General features: G+C 41.7%; 1 protein-coding gene across 1 annotated transcript in view; it reads right to left on the minus strand.

Moving 5' to 3' along the window:
* pdzrn4 (PDZ domain containing ring finger 4) overlaps positions 1 to 10606 on the minus strand; it is a 47910-nt gene extending 37304 nt beyond the window's left edge. The window contains exon 1 of the mRNA XM_085375909.1: positions 10538 to 10606. Within this exon, the coding sequence (XP_085232035.1) occupies positions 10538 to 10606 (69 nt within the window). The remainder of the gene's footprint in view (positions 1 to 10537) is intronic.
* Between the last annotated feature and the right edge of the window lie 16420 nt (positions 10607 to 27026).

A 27026-nucleotide genomic window follows, 5' to 3' on the forward strand; every position in this document is an offset into this window, starting at 1 on the left:
AATCACAACAAGCACCTCTTAATATATATTCGCACAAACAAACAACAACAACAACAACAACAGCAGAGCTTCAGCCACTCTGCCATCCAGAGGGCATTTCCCATCTCAGCATAAGGCTTATGGTTACACCCCCCCACTATGCAGATGGTTTAGTGTTATTCTATCTGTAACTGGACTCGATGCCAGGCTCTGAGTGGGCCTAATGACTCCTAAACCCGAGTTGGTTAAGTGGGAATTCAACACCATCTCCCAGCTGTAACCTAATCTCCCTCTAGACCACGCACTTGACTGTGAAACAATAACAGTCCATTTGCATTTTTAAGCACACCGCTAACAGCGTCTTCGAGACACATGCAGACACCATGCTGCCAAGCAGACGACACGGAGGCCGTGAAAGAAAAACATTGCAGTGGATATTATGATCCCGCAAGCTTGAGAAATTCCCGGCAATGAAATTAAAGGGGAAAAAAGAGGATGTTTGACTATTAAAAGTATGACTTAAATTTGGTCTCAGATGAGAATCACACCTTCTCTGCCAATGAACTTCTCCAAAGACCGAGAGAGATTTTACACTAACATGGAGGTTGTGAGGTTTTTATGTCTCAGAAGTTGTGTTTCAGTGCCCCCCCCTTGCTGTGACAGCCGAGTGTCTGGAGGAGTATTTTCTGCATATTTCACGCGTATGTGTGCATTTTTCTCAGCAGTGTGTAGGAGCAAACGCCTGCAACATATCCATAACAGCTCCAGATGGTTCGTCATAACATCTGTCTAACCTGACAAAACATAGCCTGCAGCGTGTGGCCATAAGGTGTATTATTGGGTTATTCTGGCACAAGGTTGACTTCAGACTGTGTAACAGTCATTGGCTGACAGCACACACACACACACACACACACACACACACACACACACACACACACACACACACACACACACACACTGAGACTAGACAAAATTACTGGCTCTCTGTGCCACACGTGAATGACAGGCTGCCTCTGTGTCTTCCACCGCTATCTTCTTCCTTCCAGGGTCTACAGAAAATCCATGCCACCTCCGACGGTGGGGTTATGCCAGAGTGTATTAATGAGTCGGATAGAAAGACAGCGACAAACAGGCAAAAAGACAGACAGGAGCAGCCAAACGGAACGGACTTGAAACAGTGTCTGGTGACTGATAAGTGATGGGGGGAGGACGAGGGTGACACTTTGTGTTTTGGAGAGGGCGAGGTTAACAAGGGAAAAAATCAGGAGAATTTGGAGACTTATTGATGGACAACTCACATTTCCTTGCTTTCAATTGCCTCATTCTCTCTCATGCTGGCTTTCCCCTTCCAATTTTACCTCCACCTCACCCTTTTTTCCCTCTATCTTGTCCAGGCCACTTGGCTGATCAGTGAGTATGGTAATCAGGGAAAGGCTGATAACAACTGATAAGTCCTCTTGTCAGATGCTGAGGGCTTGAATGACATTTTTACACAGTCGTGAAAATGGAGGGGAACAAACGCAGTAAAGCTGGTGAATGGATGGCCTCTGCGATTCTGCTTGTGTGATACGCAAATAGGCATATCTACCTCCGTGCTGTGTAGTTGGGTGTACGCGCGTCATGTGTGCGTTCTTTGCCTCGTCTGGAGGGGCTGCAGGGGGAGGGAGGCGAGGAGTGTCACTCTGCCCACAGAAAGGGCTTTCATCCTGGGCTTATCAGAGCCAACACAGGGGGAGATTGTTGGCCGGTGGTGCGAAACGACAACTCTTACTGCCCCCGCAACCTCCCCCACCACACACACTGGACCTGTCTTCCCCTGACTTTGTGACTCCCCCTCAGACACAAACACAGGGACAAAAGCATGTTTGCTCACAGATGCACAAAGAAAGAAAAAGGAACATTAAATGCGCTTATGCTTCAGTCCACCACAATCTGCTAAGCTTCACACACAGACACACATACTTGTATTTATTATCAAAGATATCCCACCTATTTCATTTGTTTCTCGTGCGACACAAGGACGCTGTTTACTGTATTAAACTGGCACTGAATGATCGCCCGTTTCCTGTTTCCACTTTTGGCCGGCGACCAGAAGACGTGCTACCCACAGCGCCAGCGACGAGGCCATATGCACCTCTAAATCATGTGGTATTATCACCATGCTGTGCACCAATGAGCAACTATAACCATGATGGAAGACACCAGATGATCTGTCTTTAGCAGCAGAGTTCATTTCCATAATACTAGATTAACGTGTTTTTTTGTTTGTTTTTTTGGAAATACAAGTCATGCTAATTAATTTGACAGATCATAAAAGCTGTCAATCCTGCAGGTACACACTGATTCAGCACAGAGACCTCTCTTTTTCTGACTACACACAGCAAGTGCACATAACTGTGCATGTGTGTGTGTGTTTGAGAGAGAGAAAGACTTGTCAAGTGGAATTACAGTCACAGGTGGAAAGGTCAAACTCAGTGACCCACACAGTCAGACAGACAACTTGTTGGGCCCAAAAAATGCAAGAAAAAAAATGGAAAGGTCAGTTCAGCCGATACTTTCCTGCGAAAGCTCGAAATCCCATCAAGGAGACAGATATAGACAAAAGAAGCATGTGTGTTGTGCTCCTCTGATAAGGAAACTGTTTTCTTCCTCTGGGACTCATTTATTGGCCCAAACACATCAATAAAAGTTGAAGCCTGGCAGCAGAAGATTACATTCATCACCGATGCCACCTTTTAGTAAATCCCAGACCTCTATGTTATGTGTATTCCACCTAGTGCAACTTCATTGATCATGTTCACCTATGAACATCGCTACACTGGTTGAGAAGAAGCTCCGACCTCGCAGGCAACACCGGCGGGATGAAGTCACGGTTGAGGTCGGATTTGGCCATATGGAGGTGACGGCTGTGTGGGTCTGACCACACCCTCGCTTGCTCTGTGGCACTCGCTGGATACCATAGGTGGTGGCAGGAGGAAAGGGGTGAATATGTAGCCCCCTTCATGCTGTCTAACAGGCTGGACATGAGGCACAGCATCTGTCTCTGGAGGGTGTGCCTGCAAAAAAGGCTGCCCTAGTTAAAAAATAGGGGAAATGGACAAATGTAACTTCAAGGTGCTATAACCGAGACGATGAAGTGCGATAACAAGGGTGTGAACGGTATGGAAGCCTCACATACTGTACTGCTTCTCTCTGTTGTTAAAAGGCTTTTCTGAATGACTATTTACTGCTCAGTGGCATCATCTGTTTTTCTAGCTTATTTATTATACCAGTGCTCAGCAAACATTTAGGTTCCCAAAAGAAAAAAAGTGCGAATATCTGTGATTCTACATCACTGCCTGACTGGACTTTCTAGTATTATTTTTAGTAGTAGTTCTTTTTATCAGTTCAGGCAAAAGAAAACAAAGAAAACATCTTGCTCACTGTGTACTGGACTTGTGCTTGTGACCTTTAATATTCAGAATTTTACCTAAGGCTCCTTTTACATAAGCCCACTGGTACCAGTTACCAACTAGTAATTACTGGTTACTGGAAAAAATGAGTATTCCCCGACTGGTTGTCTGATTACAACCATCTCATGACCTCATGAGTTGTCAGTCAGAGATGTGTTATATGAGAAAATACATTTTGCTTTGTTTATTACAATAATATGAACAATATTTCTTGCTTTGTAAAAGTGGGTTTGTCTGGATCACTCTTTGAAGCAAAGTGACCTTCTGACTACGTTTGTTGCAGGCTTGCTTTTGCACCACAGAACCTTCAGTTCAGGGGTGTTTGCTGGGTGTAATTATTTTAAATGAAGGCACTCATGCAGAGTAACTGCCCCATGTTATTTTACAGGTTCAAGAGTGCAGTATCAATAAAGGAAAAACAATGGCATGCACAGTTCACAAAATAGCATCTAATCTACAAGACTGTTTTTTCTTTGTTTTTAACTAATCCAAACCGCACTTTAACTATACTTAGCTGTTTTAACTGTAATTTTAATTAACCTTTACTATTTTCTTGCCAGAATGCACTCTTATAGATTTTCTTGTTTAGTGGCAAATAGAAATACACGTGTATCAGCCATTAGAATGGTAAATGGTAAATGGCCTGCATTTGTATAGCGCTTTACTCAGTCTCTAAGGACCTCATAGCGCTTTACACTACATTCAGTCATTCACCCATTCACACACACATTCACACACTGGCAATGGCAAGCTACATTGTAGCCACAGCTGCCCTGGGGCGCACTGACAGAAGTTAAGTGTCTCATTACACTGGACTGAAATAAAATAATGGGCTGAATGTTCTTCATTGAATGAAATCACAGGTGACTTTTTGAGTTTTGTATCCTGCTCATGTCTGTACGTCATCTCTGTGTGCAAATACAATTGAAAACAATACAAACTACTTGGTTTGTGCTTTACAGTTCAAAAAAGGCTCAAAATGTAAACACGCAGACAGGCATGTTGAGAAAATAAAAGGAGTCTTTAGTAGGGCCTGATCAAGAATCCAGGAAAACACAAAAGCTGGGATAAGGTACGGCAAAATCCAAAATGAAAACAAAAAGTAAGCACAAAGAACAGTGACAAACAGTGAGATCAACAAAGCCAGGCAAGGAAAAAGGCAGGAACACCAGGCAAGCTGACAAAGGCCGGAGGAAGACGTGAGGCTATAAATACACACAAGGAAGACTGAGTGATAAAAATACAGGTGGAAATTAGGGTGGAATACACAATCACAGGGTGGGACAAAGAAAGCAAAACAAAAAAAGGCAGGTTAGTTAAATTTGCAGGACTATGTACAATATGTACATCTATTTAGAGGGTTTACACAGCAGGAGTGTATCTGCAAACACTCTTGGATTATGTAGATGAGGGAATAATGCACTAGGTTGCAAATGGCTGTTGCATCATATATGTGTGTGTGTGTATATATATATATATATATATATATACACACACACACACAGTCAGTATTGTCTGGTAAAATAGTGCTGACTTTGCTACAACTAAAAGCACAAAGCGCACAGGCCCTATGAGAGTCTGAAGGCCAGAGGCTTTAGAACGATTTAACACAGCCACAAGCAAAATTCGCAGAATGGCATTTGCAACATAGTGAATGGAGTCCTGTGGCGGGAGAGTGCAGACACACTCATGCACAAAATTACAAATGAAACACTGAATTGTAAATTGTCTGACGAAAGTCATAAATCTCCCAACGGCCGCTGGGCAGCTGGGGTCGAGCAGCCAGCAGTCCTGTCAGAAAAGTGCAGCTGTCTGAACACAGATAGCCACTGGTGTAGCACACAGCAGCAAAGCCTGCAGGCTGAAATCTGGAATTGGCCTTTAAAATGCTCTATTATGTATTTTTTTTTAAATGAAATGTTCTGAAGTCCTCTGTTCCCATGTACTATACAATATGACCATTTTCAGGGGCAAGCCATTACCATAACTTCAAAATAGCTACAATCTATTTTGTAAGTGTTTCGTCCGCATAGTCCCTAAAGGCTCTGTCACACCAGGAGATTGTGGTTGTATGGGCTTGGTGTTTTAGTGACAGCCATAATTGGTGACCTAGCTGGCAATCTAACTCCTAACTTCTTATAAGAAAGGAAGTTATTATTAGACCTTTAACTCTTTCCCCCATAAAGATGACATTTCACAGTCTCCCCTGTACTCTTAATGGATAATTTTTACACATCAGTGTATATCAGTAAAGATGTGGTTTGACAACCTTAGAATAGTTTCTGGGGCTTTTTTGTAGTGTAGTTGTGTAGCCAGAGCCCACCCTCACTAACTTCTAATGCACAGGCTTGAAATACAACTTAAATACTACTAGTAGACTTTCAAGGAGTAGAGAGAGTTAAAACTAGCATAACCAGTTCTTTAACTGATCATACTTATCTCCCTAAGGTTGAAGTCATAGCATCAAATACCTTTTTTTTTTTTGAGCTGGTCCACTAAGATTTGTAAGCATCTTTCCGGATCTGAATTAAGAGAAAGTTAATGAACAAAACTAATAGTTACTCACACATCCTACGACAAAAGAAATTAGTTGGAGCTGGATCGGGTGACCCTAAAATCCTTTATTAATTACACTGCAGTAGGAGTAATGTTGCCTTTTTTCAATGACTATGTGTTTATACAGCATTATTCCATAATAAAAATTAGCTATAATTGATCTCTGGCTCTCTTCCACAGTGTTTTGTTTGTCCTGTCTTCCTCCCCACACTCCCTGCCCCTCCCCAAGCTTGTTTCTGCCAGAGGTTTCTTCCTCTTAAAAGGGTGTTTTTCCTTCCCACTGTTACCTTACAAAATAAAACACCCAGAGATCACTGTTTTTGTGATTTTGAGCATATATGTAAAAACACCGAGTTGAATTGAATAATAAAATCAAAAGCCACCTAGAGGGCCACTAAATATGAAAAGTGCAACACACATAGCACCGCAACATCTTCAAAAATACTCATGCAAAACACGAGTCCAGTAACACTATGAACCTGTTCCAAGCCCCACTTTAGCTACCTTATAAGCATCCTTCAGTTTTTCACTTGTTTAATGAGCAGGTGGTGTCCTGTTGGGTAGCACTGTTGGAAGTAAAACAGAACAGAAACACATTTAAAGTCTGCAGCGCTGTGCATGTGCCAAAGTAAAATGAGAGAGGGGAGAAACAGATTGCTGAGAGGGAGCCAGTCAGAGGGAGAGCGGGACTAATGAAGGTTACAGAAGAGGAGAAGTATGAAATAGGAAGGAGAAGAAATGAGTCTGGAATGATAAAAGGAGGAGAGACAGTGGGATTGTTGAGGAGTCTCTCTGGATTTGCAGAATCCCCTCAGCCTCAAGTTTTGGTACAAAGTCATACTGACACACTTACTGCCTGGTGAGCCCTCTATCTTTCTCTTCCTCCACTTTCTTTCACACTGGTAATGAGGACTGTAGGTGTCCGCCGACTGTCACATGCACACCACCGAGCGTTTAACAGTAAGGGGGTGGGGGGGTGGGGGGGGGCTTATATTACTCTTGGACATCTGCCATGGTGCCAGGACCTAGGCAATAGTGTGATGCTGAAATAGGAGGGAAGCATGGGGGTTTCTTTTTGTGTTAGTTCCAGCCAATCCCCATGCAAATTGCGTGATTTATATTACATTTGCTCTAACTTTAAAAAATGCTTTATTTATCTGTTCTGTGGGCTTATTCTCTTTTATTTTACTTTTGGTGCCATTCGAAAGCTAATTCATAGCAATGCCAACCTTTTGAAAAGTGAAAGTGGTGCAGTCCTAGACTGCAAATCGAAAAAAAAAGGGTTGGGAGACATGCATTTTTGTTCTCTTGCTGACATTTGGATGAATGCATCTGTGTCATATAAAACAGTAATAATCAGTGAGTTGCATTTGCTCTTATGCCAAACAGAATGATGTCATGTCTATAATGTAGACGTATAAAGATAGATATAGCTTTTGGGCCTAAAAGTGAAGGAAAGGTGGTCTAAACCAGGCTTGGTTAAATCATCGGCGTATGGTCACCATAGCCCTTCATCATTTATGTTGGTACTTGATGGCACACCAGACTTACTGCAGTCATCTTATGAACAATAGGTGTCGCCACTCAGAAAAAAGCCCTCCATATCAGGATTAATACTGCAGGAGAAGAATTTGAAACAGGAAGAAAAGAAATTGTGGAGTTTTCCTTTTTGAAATTTCTTCTGAAAAGAAATTTAAAGATCGTGAGGTGTACAACAAGCCTACATCGGGCTTTAAACCTGATAGTTTTTTAATGGCCAGACATGGTTACCTTCTGACTGCAAAGAGGAGTAACATTCTGTACCTCATACTAAACTTCAACTTCAGGGCTTTTTGTGGCTTCAAGGATTTTTGGTTTTTAAAACTTCTATATCATCAGTGTGATTTTTTTCCCCCCTTCAACCCCCAGAAATCTTTTGGCAATTATTTCATCATTCGGGCATTAAAGGGTTAAATGGTTCTCCATAAACCATGATGTCACGATGTTGATGTCCATCTTTTATTGGCAATTTACTGTTCTTACAGGTTTTTAAGACCGCAGCTATTTTGCTAGCAGCAAAGAGCAGTGGAAGCACATGGAAACAAATAATATTGCTCTTATTTGTTGTGTACATGAATTTAGAGTTTTAGAGATGATGGTGTTATCTGTGCATGGAACCAGACTCCAGCTAGATTTTTTATGAAAGCATTATGCTACGTCCACGCTCATCCTGCGTTGCCTTGAAAGGAGTTGCTTGTGGACATTTCAGTATCTGGTTGCCTAAGTATCCATCTATCCTTCCAGGTCTGTCGCAGGGCTAACCTGGGTAACTCTGTAACATATGTACTATCAGGTCACATGTCAATCAGCGGTATCCTGCACTCTCATTGGTAGTTGCTTTAGTCCCACCCATTGCAATTTAATCCCTAGTCACCTGATTTACTTTATATCAGGGGTCCCCAACCTTTTTGCGCCATGGACCGGTTTATGTCCGACAATATTTTCACAGACCAGCCTTTAAGGTGATAAATATAACAAAATAAAACCAGTACCGGTATAAAAAAAAAGAAGATTTATTCATAACACACGGGAAAAGACCCAGGGAAACCAAGTTAACGCTAAAAATTATTTAAAAAAATAATGCTAAAAACCAATAAAAACCCTGAAAACCATGAATTTCACACCTGAGCCTCAACTCTCACGGACCGGTACCAAACAACTCGGGGGTTTGGGACCGCTGCTTTATATGGGCTCCGCTCACCACATTGCTTGGCAACTTTAGAGTGACATCAATCCTCTAATCTAAAAATATAAACACATTTAAGACAGCAACTGGGTATGATTTAAATGCTTGTATACTCATAATCTTATAATTTTGCTGACTACATCCTGACTGCACTGACTGCATTCAGTGTTCCAACATATCACAGCTACGCCTTTTGTTTTGGCAAGTATGTGCAAGTCCATTAACAGTTTCCTACAAAAGCAGCCGCAACCTCCTAGAGTTTCTCTTAAATTGACGTGACCAATTTTCTTGCACTCCACCCAGGCAGACAACGCAAACATCCACCGCCTCATTAAAAGCATGGGGGCATTTAGTTTGAAAGCATAACGAGCTTGAGATTGCAGCGCTGTGAATAAGGCTCATAAAAGCAGCATCATGCGGTGGTGGAAAGTTATGTTAATGACAGTATATTTGTTCCATTTTAGAGAGGTCATAACAAAGACGCCTACGGCTGCCTTGTCGTCATTAAACATCATTAACATCAACTAAGTGACAACAAGCTGACATTTAAAGTATGAACCCCACATGTACATGTATATATATGTATATATATATATATATATATATGTATATATATATATATATATATATATATATATATATATATATATATTTTTTTTTTTTTAATTTTATTTATTTATTTATTTATTTTCCAGATTGACACTTTGGATGATAGTATATGATTACAGTATATTTTACATAGCAAAAGGAACTGGCGTGCAACAACACTGCTCAGTCTCATCATGCTGTATCTAGTTTCGCTGCTGTCTGTAACAGTATAAGATACTAAATGATGAATGAATTTTGGCCCGATGTTTGCCAGCACTGTTCCCGACAAAAGAGATGATCCAGAACATGTGTTTCCTCCCAGTGATGTAAAGTGTGCAACTGAAAATTACAAGGTTATCCAACCTTCACTTGCTGTTTAAAGTTGTCTTAAACACCTGAAACCTGCTGAAATGAGTCAAAGAAAATATTTATTTTTGGCTATATGTTTTTCCTCAGCAGATTCACCCCACCAGCCAAGCACTGTACAATATAACAAGTTACTCATTCACCACATTTTACAGTAATGCAGGGTTTCCGTCATCATTAGTATCTAAAATTTCTTAATCATGTGTTTTATTTCTCACTCTATATTTTAGGACTTTCACTTGAGCATTAAATTGGAACAATTCCTTTTTTTTTTTTAACATGACAGCAGACAGGAAAAAATCCCATCATATGTTAGGTCACAGAAGTCCATTTCTGACAAACAACACAAAGGAAAACAGCAGAACACATTTGCTGGCTGTGCTTTGAACTGTATTGCTTCTAGACAGTCACAGTCAGAGGAGATGTGATGAATTCCCCCGGAGCCAGCTCGGGAAGAAGAGCTGAACTTGTTCTCACATCTCCTGCTACTGAGGAGAAATAACTAGCTTCACTCACTTTGATGGAGTAAAGAAATACACACACAGACACAGACACACACACATATACCCACTGGCTCTTTGCCTGTTTGCTTGAAAGAAACTCATTTTTGTGCATCTCTCTCATGCACCCTGTCTTTTTTCTTCTCCTCCGGGTTTCCCACTCAACCCGGCTTCTTTCCTATACCCCCCTTCTTAGATTTGCTCTCAATTTTCTGAGTTTATCCTCGTTGTTGAGGTTTTTTTTGTTTCACCCTGACCCCGATCCCTTTAAAACACCGTCATTAACAATGTCACCTTTGCTTGTCATTAACTTTATGGCAATGATTATTCCGCTGCCGCCAGCGCACTCTCCTTCAAGTCTCACTTACCTGTGCGATCTCGTAGAGCAGTTTGTAGTGTTCCTCCCGTTTCTGCAAGGTGCACAAATTGCAGCCCATTCTAGTTGTCAGGGAAACAGTGCCGAGTGCCCGCTGGAGTGTGTGTGCTGTCTGCGGTGTGTATGAACTCCCCCTTGGGCGATACACACTCGGGCTCCTCTTCCTTGGCTCCCCCACACCTCTTTCTCATCCGTGTATCCTCAGAGATCCCCTCTGTCGCTCTGAGCGCACCACACACGTGTTTCAATTCACTGTTTCAACGCAGGCTCTGGAAGTACTACCTTCAGTTTGTGAAGTGAGTGTGTGTTTGTAAGTGTTTTTGTGTTGTGTGAAGCAGTAATTAGATGAGTGAAACGCACCTGGCTTTCTTCCCCTCTTTGCCTGTCACTCCTTCCCTGGAGTCTCACTTGCATGCCTACATACACTCTCTCCCTCCACTCTCTATACTCCACCACCTCCTCTCTCAGTGTGAGCACACTCTTGTGCATACACACACTTTTGGCTCATGGAGTCACACCTCCTCCTGTGGCAGGCTGCCTACACATGGCTGCTCCTACTCCACCTCATGAATAGATGGCATCCTCATTGGCTGTTTAAGGAGAAGGGGGCTGGGAGAAAAAGAGAGGAGGGGACTGCTCTTATCTTGGGAAGAGTCAGATTCTGAACATCAGTGCTGTTGCGTGTAAGCAAAGGAAAGGACAGGCTGCATGCATGCGTGCGTGTGTGTGTAGTAAAGGTGGGCAGACAGATCCCAATATCCATAGTATTGATACTTGCATGATTGGATCGATTATCTATGCTCTAAGTTAGATATGTAGTCCAGTAAATTGGGTTAAATTACTTTAAATAACAGAAGGTGACCCAAACTGCTTTAGAGACATATACATTTACAACTCCCCCCCCTCTTATTTACATGTTAAAAAGTATCAGTATCAGTATTGGTATCAGTAATATTGGCCCTGCATTTATTTGGTATCGGACCAATATCAAAATTTGCAGTATTGCACAGCGCTAGTGTGCAGACTGCACTAGCATCTGTGTTTGTATGCCGTAAAGTACATTTGTTAGTTTTCTGTGTGTACATACTCAACCAAACATTCAATCCATAATTAAAAAAACCCTCAGACATCAGTTAAAATGCCATGAAGGCAGTTAATCAAGTTCCTAAGAGGGCTTTTTGTCAGTCCACACATTTAACAACTGGATTTGGCATTGAAATCAATCTAATTTGGATTCAATCAGATAGTCTTTTGCACTTAGCACAATGGTTGGAGGAGTGGTGTTTAGCGGCTGCCATAGATTTACAGTCAGAGGGCATTAGTCACAAAACAGATGCTCCCCTCCTCTCTCCCTCTCTCTCTGCCGGCAGTTAGACAAGGGCACTGGACTGGGTTGATACACAGGAAGAAACACAGACTAGTATTGATTGGCTTCAAATTAGCTTCCAGCCCAACTGATCCATCTCTACAGGGGTGAGGAAACAAAAAGGAGAGAGAATGGATGAGAGGAAAGAGGAAGAAAAACGGAGGATGGAAAACTCAGAGATGCTGCTAAGATAAACTGAGAGTCCAGCAATGGCATTACAAGCCTCTACTAGCAATTTTGTTTATACAGTAGCAAGTATGCCCTAAATATCCTTCTAGTAGCATAATGATAAATGGTTATTGCTCAACTCATCCAGCAAATTGTAAACTGTTGATAATGCTCATATCTATATATATCTATATATATCGATATATTTAAATATATATATATATATATATATATATATATATATATATATATATATATATATATATATATATATCAGAGCATCTTGCAAATATCAGCCAAATTTCCCCCTCCATGCTACACTTGGCACATTCCCTTGGGACTTTGACCATAAAACAGGTAAAAAGAAAAGGGGGGGCCTGAAATGGTTTGGCAGTTCCTGGGTCCAAACCAGATGGGATGCCAAGTGCAGGTTGGATTGCTATGAGCTATCACACTCACAGTGCCATTACCAACATGCTGGTGTTTAGCAGATAAAATACTCACTGTGGTCACCCTTTTATTTTAGTGTAATTTGATGTGTGATATTTTAAAACGCAGTGAACGCAGAAAAGTATAGTGAACACTGAGTGAACAGCAGGACTTGTCCTCTGAGAACGTTTCATGTCTATATCATATTTAGCAGCTAAGTGACTTAGTTAGTAAGATATTTACAGGACTGTGCAAACGTCTTGAGGTTCTTTATATTTATAAAAGACTGAGTTTAAATAATTCTAACAAGTTTGAAAGTCAGTATTTGGAATGACTACCTTTATTCTGCAAAAGCCTGAATTCTCTTAGTCAAGCTTTCATGTAATTTCTTCAAGTAGTCTTCAGAAATAGTTCTCCAGCCTTCTTGAAAGACAATGAATGTCTTTGGATGTTGGATTCTTTGGATGTTGGCTGCCTTTTGTTCCCTTCTCGGTCAAGATGATCCCACACTGCTTCAGTAATGTTGAGTACCGAGCTCTGGGGAAGCCAATCCATGACTGACTTGTTTTTCTATCGAGGTTTGGTTTTACTGTGTTGGGAGTGTGTGGGGTGATTGTCATGCTGAAAACTGAAGCCATTCCCAATCATGACATTTTCCAGATAGTCCTGCAGATAGAAATCTGGTGGTACTGTTCTATGTTCTTAATCTCAACACCACTGGCTAAAATGCAGCCCACAACCATGACACAGCCTACAGAGTGTTTTGCAGATGGCTATAGGCTCACTGTTGTACCTCTCTCCTGACCTTCTCCAGACATATTACAATATTTGACCAAAAAGTTTCAATCTGGATTCATCACTGTATAAGACTTATTGCCACTGCAATTTTTTCTCCTTGCTTCACTTCCTTAAGGAAGACTACCGCACTTCTTCTGAGACCATATCTGATGAGGCTTCAGTGAAGATGGCTCAAATAGAGGGGCAGATAGATTGCTTGGGTCCTGTGTCAAGTCTTTGCCGGATCTATTCCTATTTCTTAAAGATATGGCTTTAGGTCTGCTGCTTCTTTTGTCCTCCGTTTGCTTAGTTCCTTGAATTCTTAAGAACACAATACATGCCCTGCTCAGTGTTTTGGGCTAAAATCTCTTTGAAAACCACCTTGTTTGTGAAAAAACACCACTTTATGCCTGCCAATCTGTGTTATATTTTAATATAGATTGATCACAACATTTGTTTATCCTTTGCAGAACAACTTTTTTTAAATTTTTGAATGATTCATAGGTCAGAGTTAAGTGGCTTAAAAACTCGTCTGAAAATGATTAAACTCAAGGACTGGACTGCAAATAAGGGAAAAAGAAGCTAATGTTTAAAGAAAAGCATTGAAAGGCATTCAGAAAGCTTCAAACTACTGTTCCAGACCAATTTAAAAAAGACAAGAAAGTCTGGCTTCTTACAAGCTGAATATTTTAGTGACTTCCGTGCAGCACTGTAAGTCAGGACCAAAATATGGACAGAACAGTCAAGAAGAGGATGCTCAGTGTGAGCCTGAGCCACTAGCATAATAAAAAATATGTAATTTCTTTTTGAATGAATACATGTATAGACACATTTCTTTCACGTCAGCTCAACACAAATAAAAAAAAAATAACATTTTTTCAAGTAAACTGGAACACTATAACATATTCTTCGTTGATCATTTGTAAGGATTTGCAAGAAAACCCTTTGTCTCTAAGCAAACATGGTATGCAGTTTATTTCCTCTGCAACAGACAGTTTATACTGCCACATAATCTACTGCAGTGGCTGTGTCATGGAAAAACAAGAACTTCTAGTCAAGAAGCAGATATAGCATGCCTGCATGACAAATAGCTGTCACCGCTAAGACTATGAGCAGAGAGCGCAGATGTGTCATAGTCCTTATCACTAGTCATGCAGGTACAGGGACCATACTTGTTCAGTCAAGGGTGTCAGAGCAAATCCAGATACATCCCCCCAGATAACACTTAACCCTTTCCCTCCGACCACTTTTGTCCCATTCTGATGAGGTCATTGTGTTTCCTGTTAATCTCTGAAGGTGACTTTTCAGGATGATATCACCAAATAATGAACTTTCAGATTTTCTTTTAGCTTTTTTACTTTTTTCAAGTGCCTCGAAATCTCTTTTAGTGCTGACGTTTGCAGTCTAACCAAAGGATTACCAATATTACCAGACTCTGGTTAAACTGCCACTGTGGTTCATCCATAATCCGAGATTTGCTGACAAACACATAAATGACTAGGGAGCTAAACGTGTCTCCAGCATTGAAGGCCTCTAATGGCACTCTAAAAACGTTTCCCAGAAACTACATCAGTTGTATCTAAAGCGCGATCAGGCAGACCAAAAGTGACCACACCATCAGACGATCAATACATCAGGCTTGGGTCACATGAGAAAAGCTACTTCATTACAGATTTTTCTAAATAAAGACTGTAACACGCCATTACTGTCTTAGGCTGTCTAGTAGTGGTCTCAGGGGACAAGTTGTTGGAGTGGACTGGACATATCAGTATTCTGACTGTATATAAGGAGACGAACGAGCAGATGAGATTGTAATGTATCAAGCCAGCAGTAGAGCAAGTCATTGCCACTATGGAGTTGGACACTCTGGTAAATCAGCATCGGTGTCCAAGGAGAAATACAACTCTACAGAAACATGCTGCCTCGGGTTTGTATCTTTCCAGAGAAGGATTCATACTGCAGCATGATAATACAACTTGAAAAGCTGAAAAACGAGCCAATACAGCAGTGCCAAAAACTTAATTTCCTCAAGTTGGTCTGCAAGCAAGTCAGTCCCAACAGACTTGTATGTTAAAATGCCCCAAATGAGCTATGATATCAATGTGATCACAGCATGGAAAAGAAAAGAAAAGAAACATTTTAAAAAACAAAAACAAAACAACACCCTTTTGCATTTTGTTATAACATCACTGCCTTGATTTGCACTGTAAACACCACCAGCTGTAGCTAGCCCCTTGCTAGGCCTTGCCTCTGCTACGCTAATTAAAAAAACCAGTAACCTGGACCTTTTGTCCTCCAGTTTTGGTTAGTGAACTTTTAGTGTTTTACCTGTCAGCATTAGTAAGGACAGGCAGCAGCTAATATGTTAATTTTGTGAATAAAAATCCAGAGTGGGCTGCGACATCATGGTTGCTACATCCATCCCATCTGTTATTTACAATCTATAGAGGAAAAAACCCAAACGCGCCCAAAAGCTTTACAAGAATTATTTAACAACCAAAGATCAGGCAGTGCTAACTTTATCTGACTTGGCAGATAGTCGGCTGAACTCGACAACATTGGACAAAGCTCACAAAAAAACTCCTTGGAACAACATGGTTTAGAAGACTGTAGACTCCATGTTATCTCCAGCTCATACTTAAACATTTTAAATGCCACGATATCCTAATCCTCATGTATATTTCTCAGCATTAACATTGTCGGCCCAAACAGTTGAGCTGGCAGTAACAAGAAACTTTGCAATAAATTCAAAATAGAAAGTGCTTCATTTATGATCTTAGACTTTTCAGTTTTTATCTTTGGACTGATATTAAGGCAAATCTGAGATGCAAGGCGTCATTCGCCTCATTCACCTGTCCTTTTTATAGTTCATATTAACCACTTTAACTCAGCTCAGCAGTTTCATCATTCTGAATTATAGCTTTTTTGTAGATGAGGTGTATGACAAACTTGTAGCTCATGTGCTCATTTAAAGTTGCAAAGACTTGTATAACTTTAAGAACCATGGAATTTATAATCAAATATTAAGAAATTATGTATAGAATAATATAGCTATCCTCAAACAAAAGATTCCACTATCTGAGAATTGGACTTCCAATAAAGTAGTAGAGTGGTGTCTTACCCTTCCGTTTGTATACCCAGTAAAGTATTTGACCGGCAGCTCACTTTAAGGTTAGAAGGGCTGAGGTGGCTTTGAGCAACTTTATATTCATTAGTAAAGTCGGTCAGTGAGATCTGTCCGCCAGTCAAAGGTTAACCAAAAATAGCTCTCTGGCACAGGGAAAGTGTTGCACTTCAAAGAAAGCCTAACACCACATTAACATAATGTCCTGTGCAGCTATGATTAGAAGAAAATCGAGCACTTTGCACATCTCCACCTGAAAATAGTAACTACTTCTTAGTTAAGCTCTTAACAGCTTTAAATTGATGATCTACATCTACATATTCAGTTCTATTAGGAAAGTTTGGAGTTCTTAGATATAGCAGGACAGCTACCTGGGTCCGTTACTAAGATGTTCAAATCACAACAACATTAATTTGGCACTATACATTGAGAAAAAAACATGAATTGAATTGAATTGAACAACAGAGTAGTGCAGTAGTGGGGCATTAGAACTGAACTAGTCAAAATTAATAATCACACAGTCATTTTGTGCAGCAGAATACCAAGAAACTGTTTTTTTTTGTTTTTTTTTGCCTGTCCCGTTTGGCTCTTTTGCCATCAGAATTGTTGTCTAAAGGCAAAGAAAGATGCCCAACGGATTTACTTTACCAAACTGACCATCCCAGCCTTGCCGTAATGGTCCATTTGATTCACCTTTTATTGTTTATTTTATTTTCACTTACTGAATACGGGACAGACTTGACTGGGGGAAAGAAGGGGAGAAAGAAAGAGGGAAAGAGAAACAGCTGAGAAGAGGGACGGGGGAGAAGGGCAAAAGACAAAAACCAACAGAACGGGCAGAGAAAAAAGAAATGCATATATCAATCACCTGGATCACCTGCTGAGAAAGAAAAAAGAAAGCAAGCAGAAGAGAACAAGAGTAATAGAATAAACAACATCACAATGATATATGGGAATATGACAGTAAATACTAAATGTTAAACATTATTGTGCAGCACATAAGATCAACAGAACACAGTGTGCTTTGAGGTAGGAGCCAAAAAGGGTGTAGTTTGTGGGTGTGATCACCCGTGTGTACACCTGTGAGCATGGACGCGCTTGTTTTTTGTTTTTTAAAAGGTTCCTTCATGTAATAATCTGCTAGAGGGTGTGGGGGGGCCACAGCCCCGTCCTCCAGGGCGTGAAGCAGGTGTGGAGGAGATCAAAACTCCAGACATCCAGAGGCCCCCAGAACACAAGAGACCAAGGAAGACCAACAGAGGGGCAGCTGCGCCACTGTCCCGGAAAGAGCTGAGGAGAGTCCCAGATGAGGGCTCACTCAGCAGCCGCGGAGCAGAAGCCAGGGGGAGTTGCAGTGACGCGCCCGTGAGCTCCGCCGGCAGCCAGCTGCGCCTGAGTGACCGAGCCCCAGGCCGAGAGGCCGGGGGCACCCCACCTCCGAAGTGGCCCGAGCGAGCCCCAGGCTCCAGGCCCCGATAAGCGGCCACCAAGGAGTGAGCCGGTGTGTACCTGGACGCCCATCCCCGGACACAAAGAACCACCAACGCACCGATGTCTGAGGGGGTCCGCCACTGGCAGGGGAAGTGGTGGTAGGGGGAGATAGGCCTCCAAACCTTGGAGGGCCTGAGATGTCCCCAGAGAGGTGGCGCCTGACACCCAACCTGACATATAGACACAGACATACAGGCACACACAGATACAAACATCCATTCCCACCCTCATGCTCTCATATGCACTTACTCCACACTCAACCAACGTGGAGACAGACATAAAGAGACGTTGTACACACGATCACACTCCCCAAGCGTACTCTACAAACCGGGTCTAGGTGCCCCCGCCCCTGGAGGGGGGAACTGCACCCAGACCCAGGTGGTGTTTCCCTTTTCCCTGCGGTGGGGGGAGGCAGACCGCCCCGACTCCGCAGCAGCAGGAAGGCTCCACACTCCAGACCGCAGTCGGACGGCCAACTCCTCCTCCTAGTCCTAGCCCCCCTGCTCCAGCAGGTCGCAGAGAATGGGGGTGAGAGAAGACTCCAAACCTCCCTCCACCCGCTCATTGTAATGTTGATGCATGTGTGTTCTAAGGTGCATTTAAAACCCAGGAGGGCTTGGAGCTACCTGCCAGAGAGCAGCAGGTAAGCGCATGGTCCCTCCTGCTAGCCCTCAATGTCTACGTGTATTTAAAATTGAGAGGTGGGCAACGATGCCAGGGGTGGGGTGTACACCCTGATGGTACTTTGGACTCCGTGCATCGTGCCCACCCCCAAGATCCTATATGTATGTGTAATGAGAGTGTGAGTAATGTGAATGTCTAAGTTGTGGGATAAAATTGAGGCAGAGGCAGCCAGAAGGGGACAGAGGGAGGGGGTAGCCTCCTCTGCACCCTGGTGACATACCCCTACTCCAAGGCCCTGCATGTGTGGGTGGTTGTGGTGGAGCGGGAAGAGGGAGGCAGCTGGAGATGGGGAGGGAAGGAAGGGAGGGGCAAGTGACCCCTCCCTGGGGCCAGCTCCCCCGCTGACCCCAGTAGGCACCCCCATACTCCGCGACCCGCCAGGGAAAGGGGGCCCAGGCCCATCCAGACCGGGCCCAGTGCAGCAGCGCCCCCCGGCCCCACAGAGCCCGGGACAGTCCACCCAACCCCACCACAGAGAAAACTGCACCCACCCCACCATCCACTCATCTTCCAGACTACATAAGACAATAAACACCCAGGCTGAGATCTTCCTCCACCTCTCCTGTATCTCCCCCTCCTGCAGAGGGAGCTCCTGAGGAGAGGAAAGCTCCTGCAAGATGTGACAATCTCCCCCACCAGTTGAAGAGCCCCCCAGGTGGCTCGACGCACCGGCGGCACCCTGCTCCAGGGCTGGGCCCCCATGCACCCACCCGCCCACAACCCCGGCAACACACCAACCAGGACCCAAGCCCCCGAGGCCCGGTCCGGGTCCCAGCCCAGAGACGGAGCGCCCCCAGAACCTCACGCCCATCCCGGACCCACCCAGGGGCAGCCAGGCTACCAGGTCAGTAACCCACGTCCGTCAGCACAGACCCTCCCCTAGCCCCGCTGCACGCAGCCGCGAGGAAACAGTCACCTGAGAGCCAACAGAGCCCCTAACCGGACATGACCGCTACCCCGGGTTGAGCCCCCCAAGGAAGATGCCTCCGGGGAACCCCCCGACGCCCTAAGCCTGTCCCTACCCCCACACCAATCACAACAGTGAAGGCGGGACCAAACTATGACCCCCCACCCCCACTAGGTGATGGAGCTGATCAAAGGAGCCCAGAGCAATTGATCTGATGTGGTGGCAGAGGCTGTATCAAGACTAATGTAATCTAATAGATAATTTCTATATTGGTTAGAATTAAGATTATTTTTATTTTTCCAGTTCATGAGGACTGTTTTCTTGGCTATGCATAGGGCAGTGAAAACCATATGGGCGATATTCTTTTCTGAAGTGACATTATCTAAGCTGCCCAACAAACACACTAAGGGGGAAGTTGGAATGTTACATTTCAGACACTTCGATAAGTCTTCACATATCTCGCGCCAAAACTTCTGAACTGGTGGGCAGAACCAAAGAGCGTGGATATAATTGTCCGGTGAATTGGTTTGGCAGTGTGAGCAGTTGTTGGTAGACGAAAAGCCCATCTTGAACATCCGATGACCTGTATAGTGCACTCTATGTAATATTTTGTATTGAATTAATTGAAGACTGGGATTTCTAATTAGATGAAAGGTTTTTAAGCAAATCTGAGACCAGAAGTTTAGGTCTAAGTTAACTGATAAATCCGCTTCCCATTTTGCAATAGGAAGTGATATTGATTCATCTGTTTTAGAAAGCATTCTGTATATTTTGGATAGTAATTTGGGGGGTTTAAGAGTAAGAAATTGAACCACACTTGGTGGTGTTTGTAGTTCAACTTGACCCGGTTTAAATTTCTTTTTTACTATGGATTTAATTTGTTGATATTCTAAAAATCTTTTCTTGTTGATCCCATATTGTGTAACTAGTCCGTCAAATGAAATAAATTCTGTTCCTTCTAGTAAATTTTCTAAATATTTGATTCCTTTATCACTCCAATCTGAAAAGTTTATCATATTATTGTTTTGTAATATGTCAGGGTTGTTCCAGATAGGTGTACGTTTGCATGGGATTAATGAAGACGCCGTCAATTTTAGAAACTCCCACCATGCTGTCAGAGAAGAGCTGATGTTGATGCTTTTAAAGCATTCATGTCGTTGGATGTTTGAGCTGATAAATGGTAGGTCTGAGATCTCTAGATTATTGCAGAGTGCTTGTTCTACATCTAGCCAAGGTTCATCTAAGAGGGTGTGTTTTAGCCATCCTGAGATAAACTGAAGCCTGTTGGCTAAGAAGTAGTGCTGAAAGTTAGGCAGTTCTAGTCCTCCTTTATCCTTGGTCTTTTGTAGTGTTTTTAAGCTTATACGTGGGGGTTTATTTTTCCAAAGGAATTTGGACATACATGAATCTAGAGATCTGAACCAATCTTGTGGCGGTTTAGTTGGGATCATTGAGAATAAATAATTTATTTTTGGTAAGACCATCATTTTTATAGCGGCAACCCTTCCCATGAGTGATATGGGTAGACATTTCCATCTAGCCAGATCATCTTCTACCTTCTTTAAAAGTGGGATATGGTTTAATTTAGTTAGATCTGCAAGCTTGGGAGAAACATTAATACCTAAATATTTTATATTTCCCGATTGCAGTGGTGTAGAAGAGGAATTATGGAAGGAGCAATTAATCGGTAGGACTGTAGATTTTGACCAGTTAATTGAGTAATCTGATATTCTTGCAAAAGAGTTTATCAATTCAATCACCCCAGAGATATTGGTTTGTGAATTTTGGAGAAAGAGTAACACATCATCCGCATAAAGGCTGATTTTATGTTCCACGTTCTTGCATTTTATGCCCTTAATTACTGAATTCTGTCTAATTGCTGCTGCTAGTGGTTCAATAAAAATTGCAAATAGTGAAGGGGAGAGTGGGCATCCCTGCCTGGTGCCCCTCAAGAGACAGAAGCTGGAGGATGTCTGGTCATTTGTTCTAACACAAGCTGTTGGGGAATTATATAATATTTTTAACCAGTTTATGAAAGAGGATCCAAAACCAAATTTGTGTAAAGTTGCAAATAGAAATTTCCAGTTCCATACCAAGAAACTGTTAAATAACGTACCAGTGCAAGCATTCCTTTCCTTTCCCATACAGCTGATTGGAGCAAATCAACAGTCAGACAAGGCAAAGGTACATCTTTAAAACTAGGCAGGCAGGTAACACCTCCAGGACTTGTAAATCATTTTATAACCTGGGAGAATGTCCTTCATGAAGTGTCATTTATTAATCCTTAGAATGACAGCCGTGATCAGTGTTCTCCAGCAGTGATATTTGCACCATGTTTCTTATGACCAAAGTAGAAAGTATGCTAATAGGTTCTAATGTCAGTTAACCTGACCATTTTCTAAATTCAGTAATGGCCACCTGTAGTGATAAAGCTTTTAAATGCCACAGCATGTACGGAAAGACTAAAAGACTAAACAGCGGCATTTTTGCCAGTACAGACAACTGGGCGTCTCAAAGCCAACGGCGTGAGAAAAGCCTGGGGGCGACCCACACATAGCTCTCAATAGCCATAACCAATACATTATTCAACAATGTGAACCATTCATCTAGGTAAAAATATGATTAGCTTGCTACTTATAGCAGGGAACTGGAAGATGAGAGCAAATAATGGTGCACTGTAGTAATTGAAAAGTGGCTTTCTTTTCTTCTTTTTTTTGTTCTTGTAATTACATTGTAACTATTCATTATTATCTAATTAGCTTGCAAGAGGCCAGCGCTCAGATCCAATCCTCATAATGACTGTCTCTTTTCTGCTCATTGTCTCCCGATCCTGATTGTTAAAGCAAAATTACTGACTCTGTAAAAAAAAGTGATTCTAGTGATTTAATTATCAAATTATGATCATAGTTATAATAGGAACAAAAGGCAGTCAATCGACAAAAGTGAGAAAAACACTAAATAGCTTAACTGGGATGTATTCAGCAAAACACAGAGGAGCCGTTTGTTCATAATTTGCAGACTGCCAGTGGGGCAAAAATCATTCATTAATGAGTTGTTGTAGAAACTGTGTCCCTTTTGAGCAGCCAGGCAAAACGAGGCCAGCACATACACAGAAATTCAGAAAATACAGAAAAGCAATGGAACCATATGAAGAAGTTAAATTGTTGCTAAATCAGTCACTGACTTCTTTTTCAGTGCTCCATTAAACAAAGCTATTCAGAAAAGCTTCTTCTTCCTCTTGACCAGACACCCCGATGCTGTTTTACTCTCTGCTTGGCTAATTTCATTATTTAGTATATACAACAGTTTATGGTCTCATATTCCTCCCAGTCTGCTCTTGTGATGGTGACAGCGTCCTTTACTCTGTAAGCCAGCAGCCAAACTGGCGTCTGACCGGCTGACCTCACACCAAGTAGGTTCAAGTAGCCCATAAGGGTGGAGTTGTCCTCAGGCACTGGGACACAGGTTCAGGTTTCCTTCAGCAGCCTTTTTTCTAACAACTGAGCAGCATGGAGGGATAAACAGGGCTCTGAAACAACCTACAACACGTAGAAGGTACTTGCTCTGACAAAATGATAGCTCAAGTATGTTTTATACACTCATCCATGCTGGTTTGCACACTGGTTTCCACTGCTCACTGGTGTGTCAGTCTACCTTTGTACATTAATCCTTGAGATTGAATCCTGTTAACCTTCCATATTCATTGTCTTGCAGACCTGCAGAATTATGTGGTTGAACATTTTTAAACTGAATACAATGCCTTGAAATTTGCCAAGATATTCATATTTGCCTTTAGAAGAATTTTGATGATCCTTTTCTCTTTGACATAAAATATTTTGACCATGAGCAGGTTTTAAGAAACGAAGTGGAAACCTCCCGAGCTGAAAAATGAAGACAAGGCAGAAGGAGCAAAAACATGGAGTTCTTGAAATGATTTCTTGACCATGCATTCCAAAAATAAACTCAACTCCCTTGTTAAAAGGCCCAAATTTACAGCAAATGTAATCACTTGTTGTTATTTTGTTCTTTTAGGCAACCCCCAGGCCACAGACCGTTACTGGTCTGAGAGTTGTTTGGTACCTGGCCACGAGAGTTGAGGCTCGGGTGTGAAATTTATGGTTTTCAGGGTTTTTAATTGTTTTTATCGTTAACTCGGTTTCCCTGGGTTTTTTCCCATGTGTTATGAATAAATCTTCTTTTTTTTGGTACCAGTACTGGTTTTATTTTGTTGTATTTATCCGCGACACCTTAAAGGCTGGTCCGTGAAAATAGTGTCGGACATTAACCGGTCCGTGGAGCAAAAAAGGTTGGGGACCGCTGCTTTAAGGGCCATGGGTACTTTGAGTGCTGCCGACTAGCTGTTTGTTAAGTGCCCTATTCAGCTATGATTGGAAGAACACAAAGCATCATCTGAAAACAATAACTACTTCTTGGTTAAGCTCTGAATTATTTCTGGGGGTTTTTTACATTAAAGTTCTATAACCAAAGTAAGATCCAAAGTTCGGTATAGCAGGACAGCTACCTGGATCCTTCAGAAATGTTCAAAGGCTACAATGTTTAACATAAGCAACTGTTGTGATTTAGCGCTGCATAAACAAAATTGAATTAAATTGAATTGATTTGAACAACAGACAAAATACTTAAGCTGAGATTCAAAATAAAGTTAAATGACGGTACAATATTTTGGGTTATGGTAAGATACTGGTTATTGGCTTTGTGTTTTTTATGTATTTTTTAAAAAGATTTTTAGATGTTTTCATTCTCTTGTAAAATGATTGTGTAAAATAGGTTCAATCTTGTTAAGATGATATTAATATTACATTATTGCAAGTTAGCTAATGCACAAATCAGTCAGTTAAGCAAATCATGAACTGTCTGTCTTTCACACACAGTCTATAACTAAACACTGTATGTGTTGAGCATGTTAACATTAGCATGTGGATGATCTGGTTAAGCAGAGCTTCAAAGACCTCATCTTGCTCAACTTGCTGCGTTGCTGCCTTTTGTTATTTTTCATGCTACGGTCATTTTAATTAATCATATTTTAATAATAAACATTCTGATTTCATGCAGTTATTTGATCACAGAATGTAAACCAAATGGAGCCCTTACACATGTGAATCTCACATTTAACTCTGAGTGTGTGAGAGATAAAGAGAGAGAGCATAAAAGAGAATGGATAGGAAGGCATTACTATCTATGCTATTGCCTTAGGGTATAAGCATACAAAGATTCCCCCTGTGTACGCGCACACACACACACACACACACACACATTTGCACTGGAGTGCTGCTGGGCCTGACCCTGTTGTGTTAACCCAATAGCATAGCTGCAATAAAACTGATTAGAGAAGTCTTCCCCTGCTGCTCCCAGACCCTGCTGCTGGACTAATGGCACAAGTGGGCCCCTTAAACTTTCCACAACATCTGTGCCAGTATTGAACCGTAAGGATGGATTGAGCACCAGGGCCATGAGGTATGAAGGGAGGAAGCCACATAAGACAAACTCAAATATAGAACAATGGGCAGAGTTAAACATAGTTGATACAACAAAAATGGATGACTAGATATTCTTAGATTTGTCCACTTTATTAATGTCCTACTTTTCTCCATGCTGTAGAGCACAGGAAGGCCAAGCCAGCTGTTCTTCTATTGTCCAGGTGCTTAAAAGGATTACAGAGGTCCACAAGGCTAGGCACACACACACACATACTCATACCCATCCAGGCACTCCCATGCACAGATTTTAGCTAAAACTTCAAAGGCAGACTGAGAAGCTCAAGGACACATCATCCCTCAGCTTTATGGATAAGGACTAGAGCCATGCTTGGCCAAGCATGCACATGCTGTGTTACTGGGTTGTTCAATATTACCCAAAGGTGTAAACAACCAGCAGAAATATGCTACAGCAGAACAACCCCAGACAATCTACAGTTGTTGTGATATTTATTAAAACAAATTATAATAATCTAACACAAACTAACATTATTCATTTTTTGTACTTTATTTTTGCTTCATGCTTCCTTAAAATAATAATAACACATAGATAAATATACTCACATCAACCGTGTGAGATACTATGAGAAGCATAATTTGTCACTAATTAAACCTTTAATGAATTTGCTAACGCTTTACAGTTTTGCTCATCTTCTATAATCAGGTCTCTTGTGGTTCCATCTGACATGAATATATGAAACCCTTTACTTTCCCTTTTTTCTCATTTATTTTTGTCAGTGTGGAATTTTTTTTTTACTTTTTTCCAGTCTGGAGCGCTTTTGATATGTAGCCTATTCTCGTTCAGTCTGGAATTGAAAAGAAATATTTTATGTGACCTTTAAACTGGACAATTACACAATATACTCGCAGAAGTATCAACAGATGGAGATGGTAATTTTCAAAATTAGAACATTTTGGTGATTCTGATTAAAGCCCAACCTTTTCAAGGAATTTATTGTGCAAATAGAGTTCTGTCATTATGGCAACCATGACCTTGAGTAACTTGTTATATCAAAATAACTCTTAGTATAATCAGCAATTGCTATTAATCATGCTCCATTTCCTTTCTGAAGAATACTTTTTTAGCGTCTCACTCTCTTTTTTTCTCTCACTCCTGTGTATTTTTAAATCTACTCATTTGAGCAGTGGACACCGATGGCACACAGATTGTTTGCTTTGGCAGTAGCGTATGTTAAATCAACACAAACTATTTATGATCAATCGTCACAAACAATACCAAATTTTCCAACATTAATCCAATTCCATTAAATTAAACTTTGATCATTTTACTCCCAAACAATTTCAGCAGTTTGTCTAACAGTTACCTTTTCTTTCATCAGAGATTGATCACTCAACTCTAGTTGGAACAAGTTCAGGTATGTCCTGCTGCCCTGCTGGCAGACCCAGGACACAATGGAGACATTATATCGTTTATGTCTTATATATCTTTTATCTTGAGAACATCTCAGTATTCCCTCATAGGAGGAGGTGGTGGATGGGGAGAGGGAGGTCTCGGCTTCTCTGCTTAGGATGCTACTCCCGCGACCGAGCCCCAGATAAGTGGAAGAAAATGTATAGATGGAAGAAAATGTATAGATGGATGGATAGATGAACAACTATGGCTTGTTTGGAAGAGCTGTTCTTGAAAAATAGCACGGTAACACAACTTAGGTTTCCAAAGTTGTATCTGAACACCTAGATGTCTGGAATAAAGTTTTTTTTGGACAGATGAGACCAAGGTGAAGATGTTTGGCCATAATGCAAAGAATCACATTTAGTAAAAACCAAACACAACACATATCGGCACAAACATCTTATACCAATACTAAGCACGGTGGTGGCGGGGTCATGATTTGGGCTTGTTTGGTAGCACACACCTCTCACCTTGCAGTCACTGAGCTGATGAGGAACTCTGTATGCCAAGGTATAATAGAGTCAGCTATGAGGCTTTATGTCCGACAACTAAAGCTGAAATTTGGCCATGCAGCTGAATAGTGATTTCAGTCACAGCAGAAAATCTACAATAGAATGGCAGAAAAA

Source organism: Diplotaxodon limnothrissa, linkage group LG17 (assembly GCF_057381915.1).
Source record: "Diplotaxodon limnothrissa isolate DT_005_m linkage group LG17, D_limnothrissa_male_GT1.1, whole genome shotgun sequence".
In the NCBI taxonomy this organism is placed as follows: domain Eukaryota; kingdom Metazoa; phylum Chordata; class Actinopteri; order Cichliformes; family Cichlidae; genus Diplotaxodon; species Diplotaxodon limnothrissa.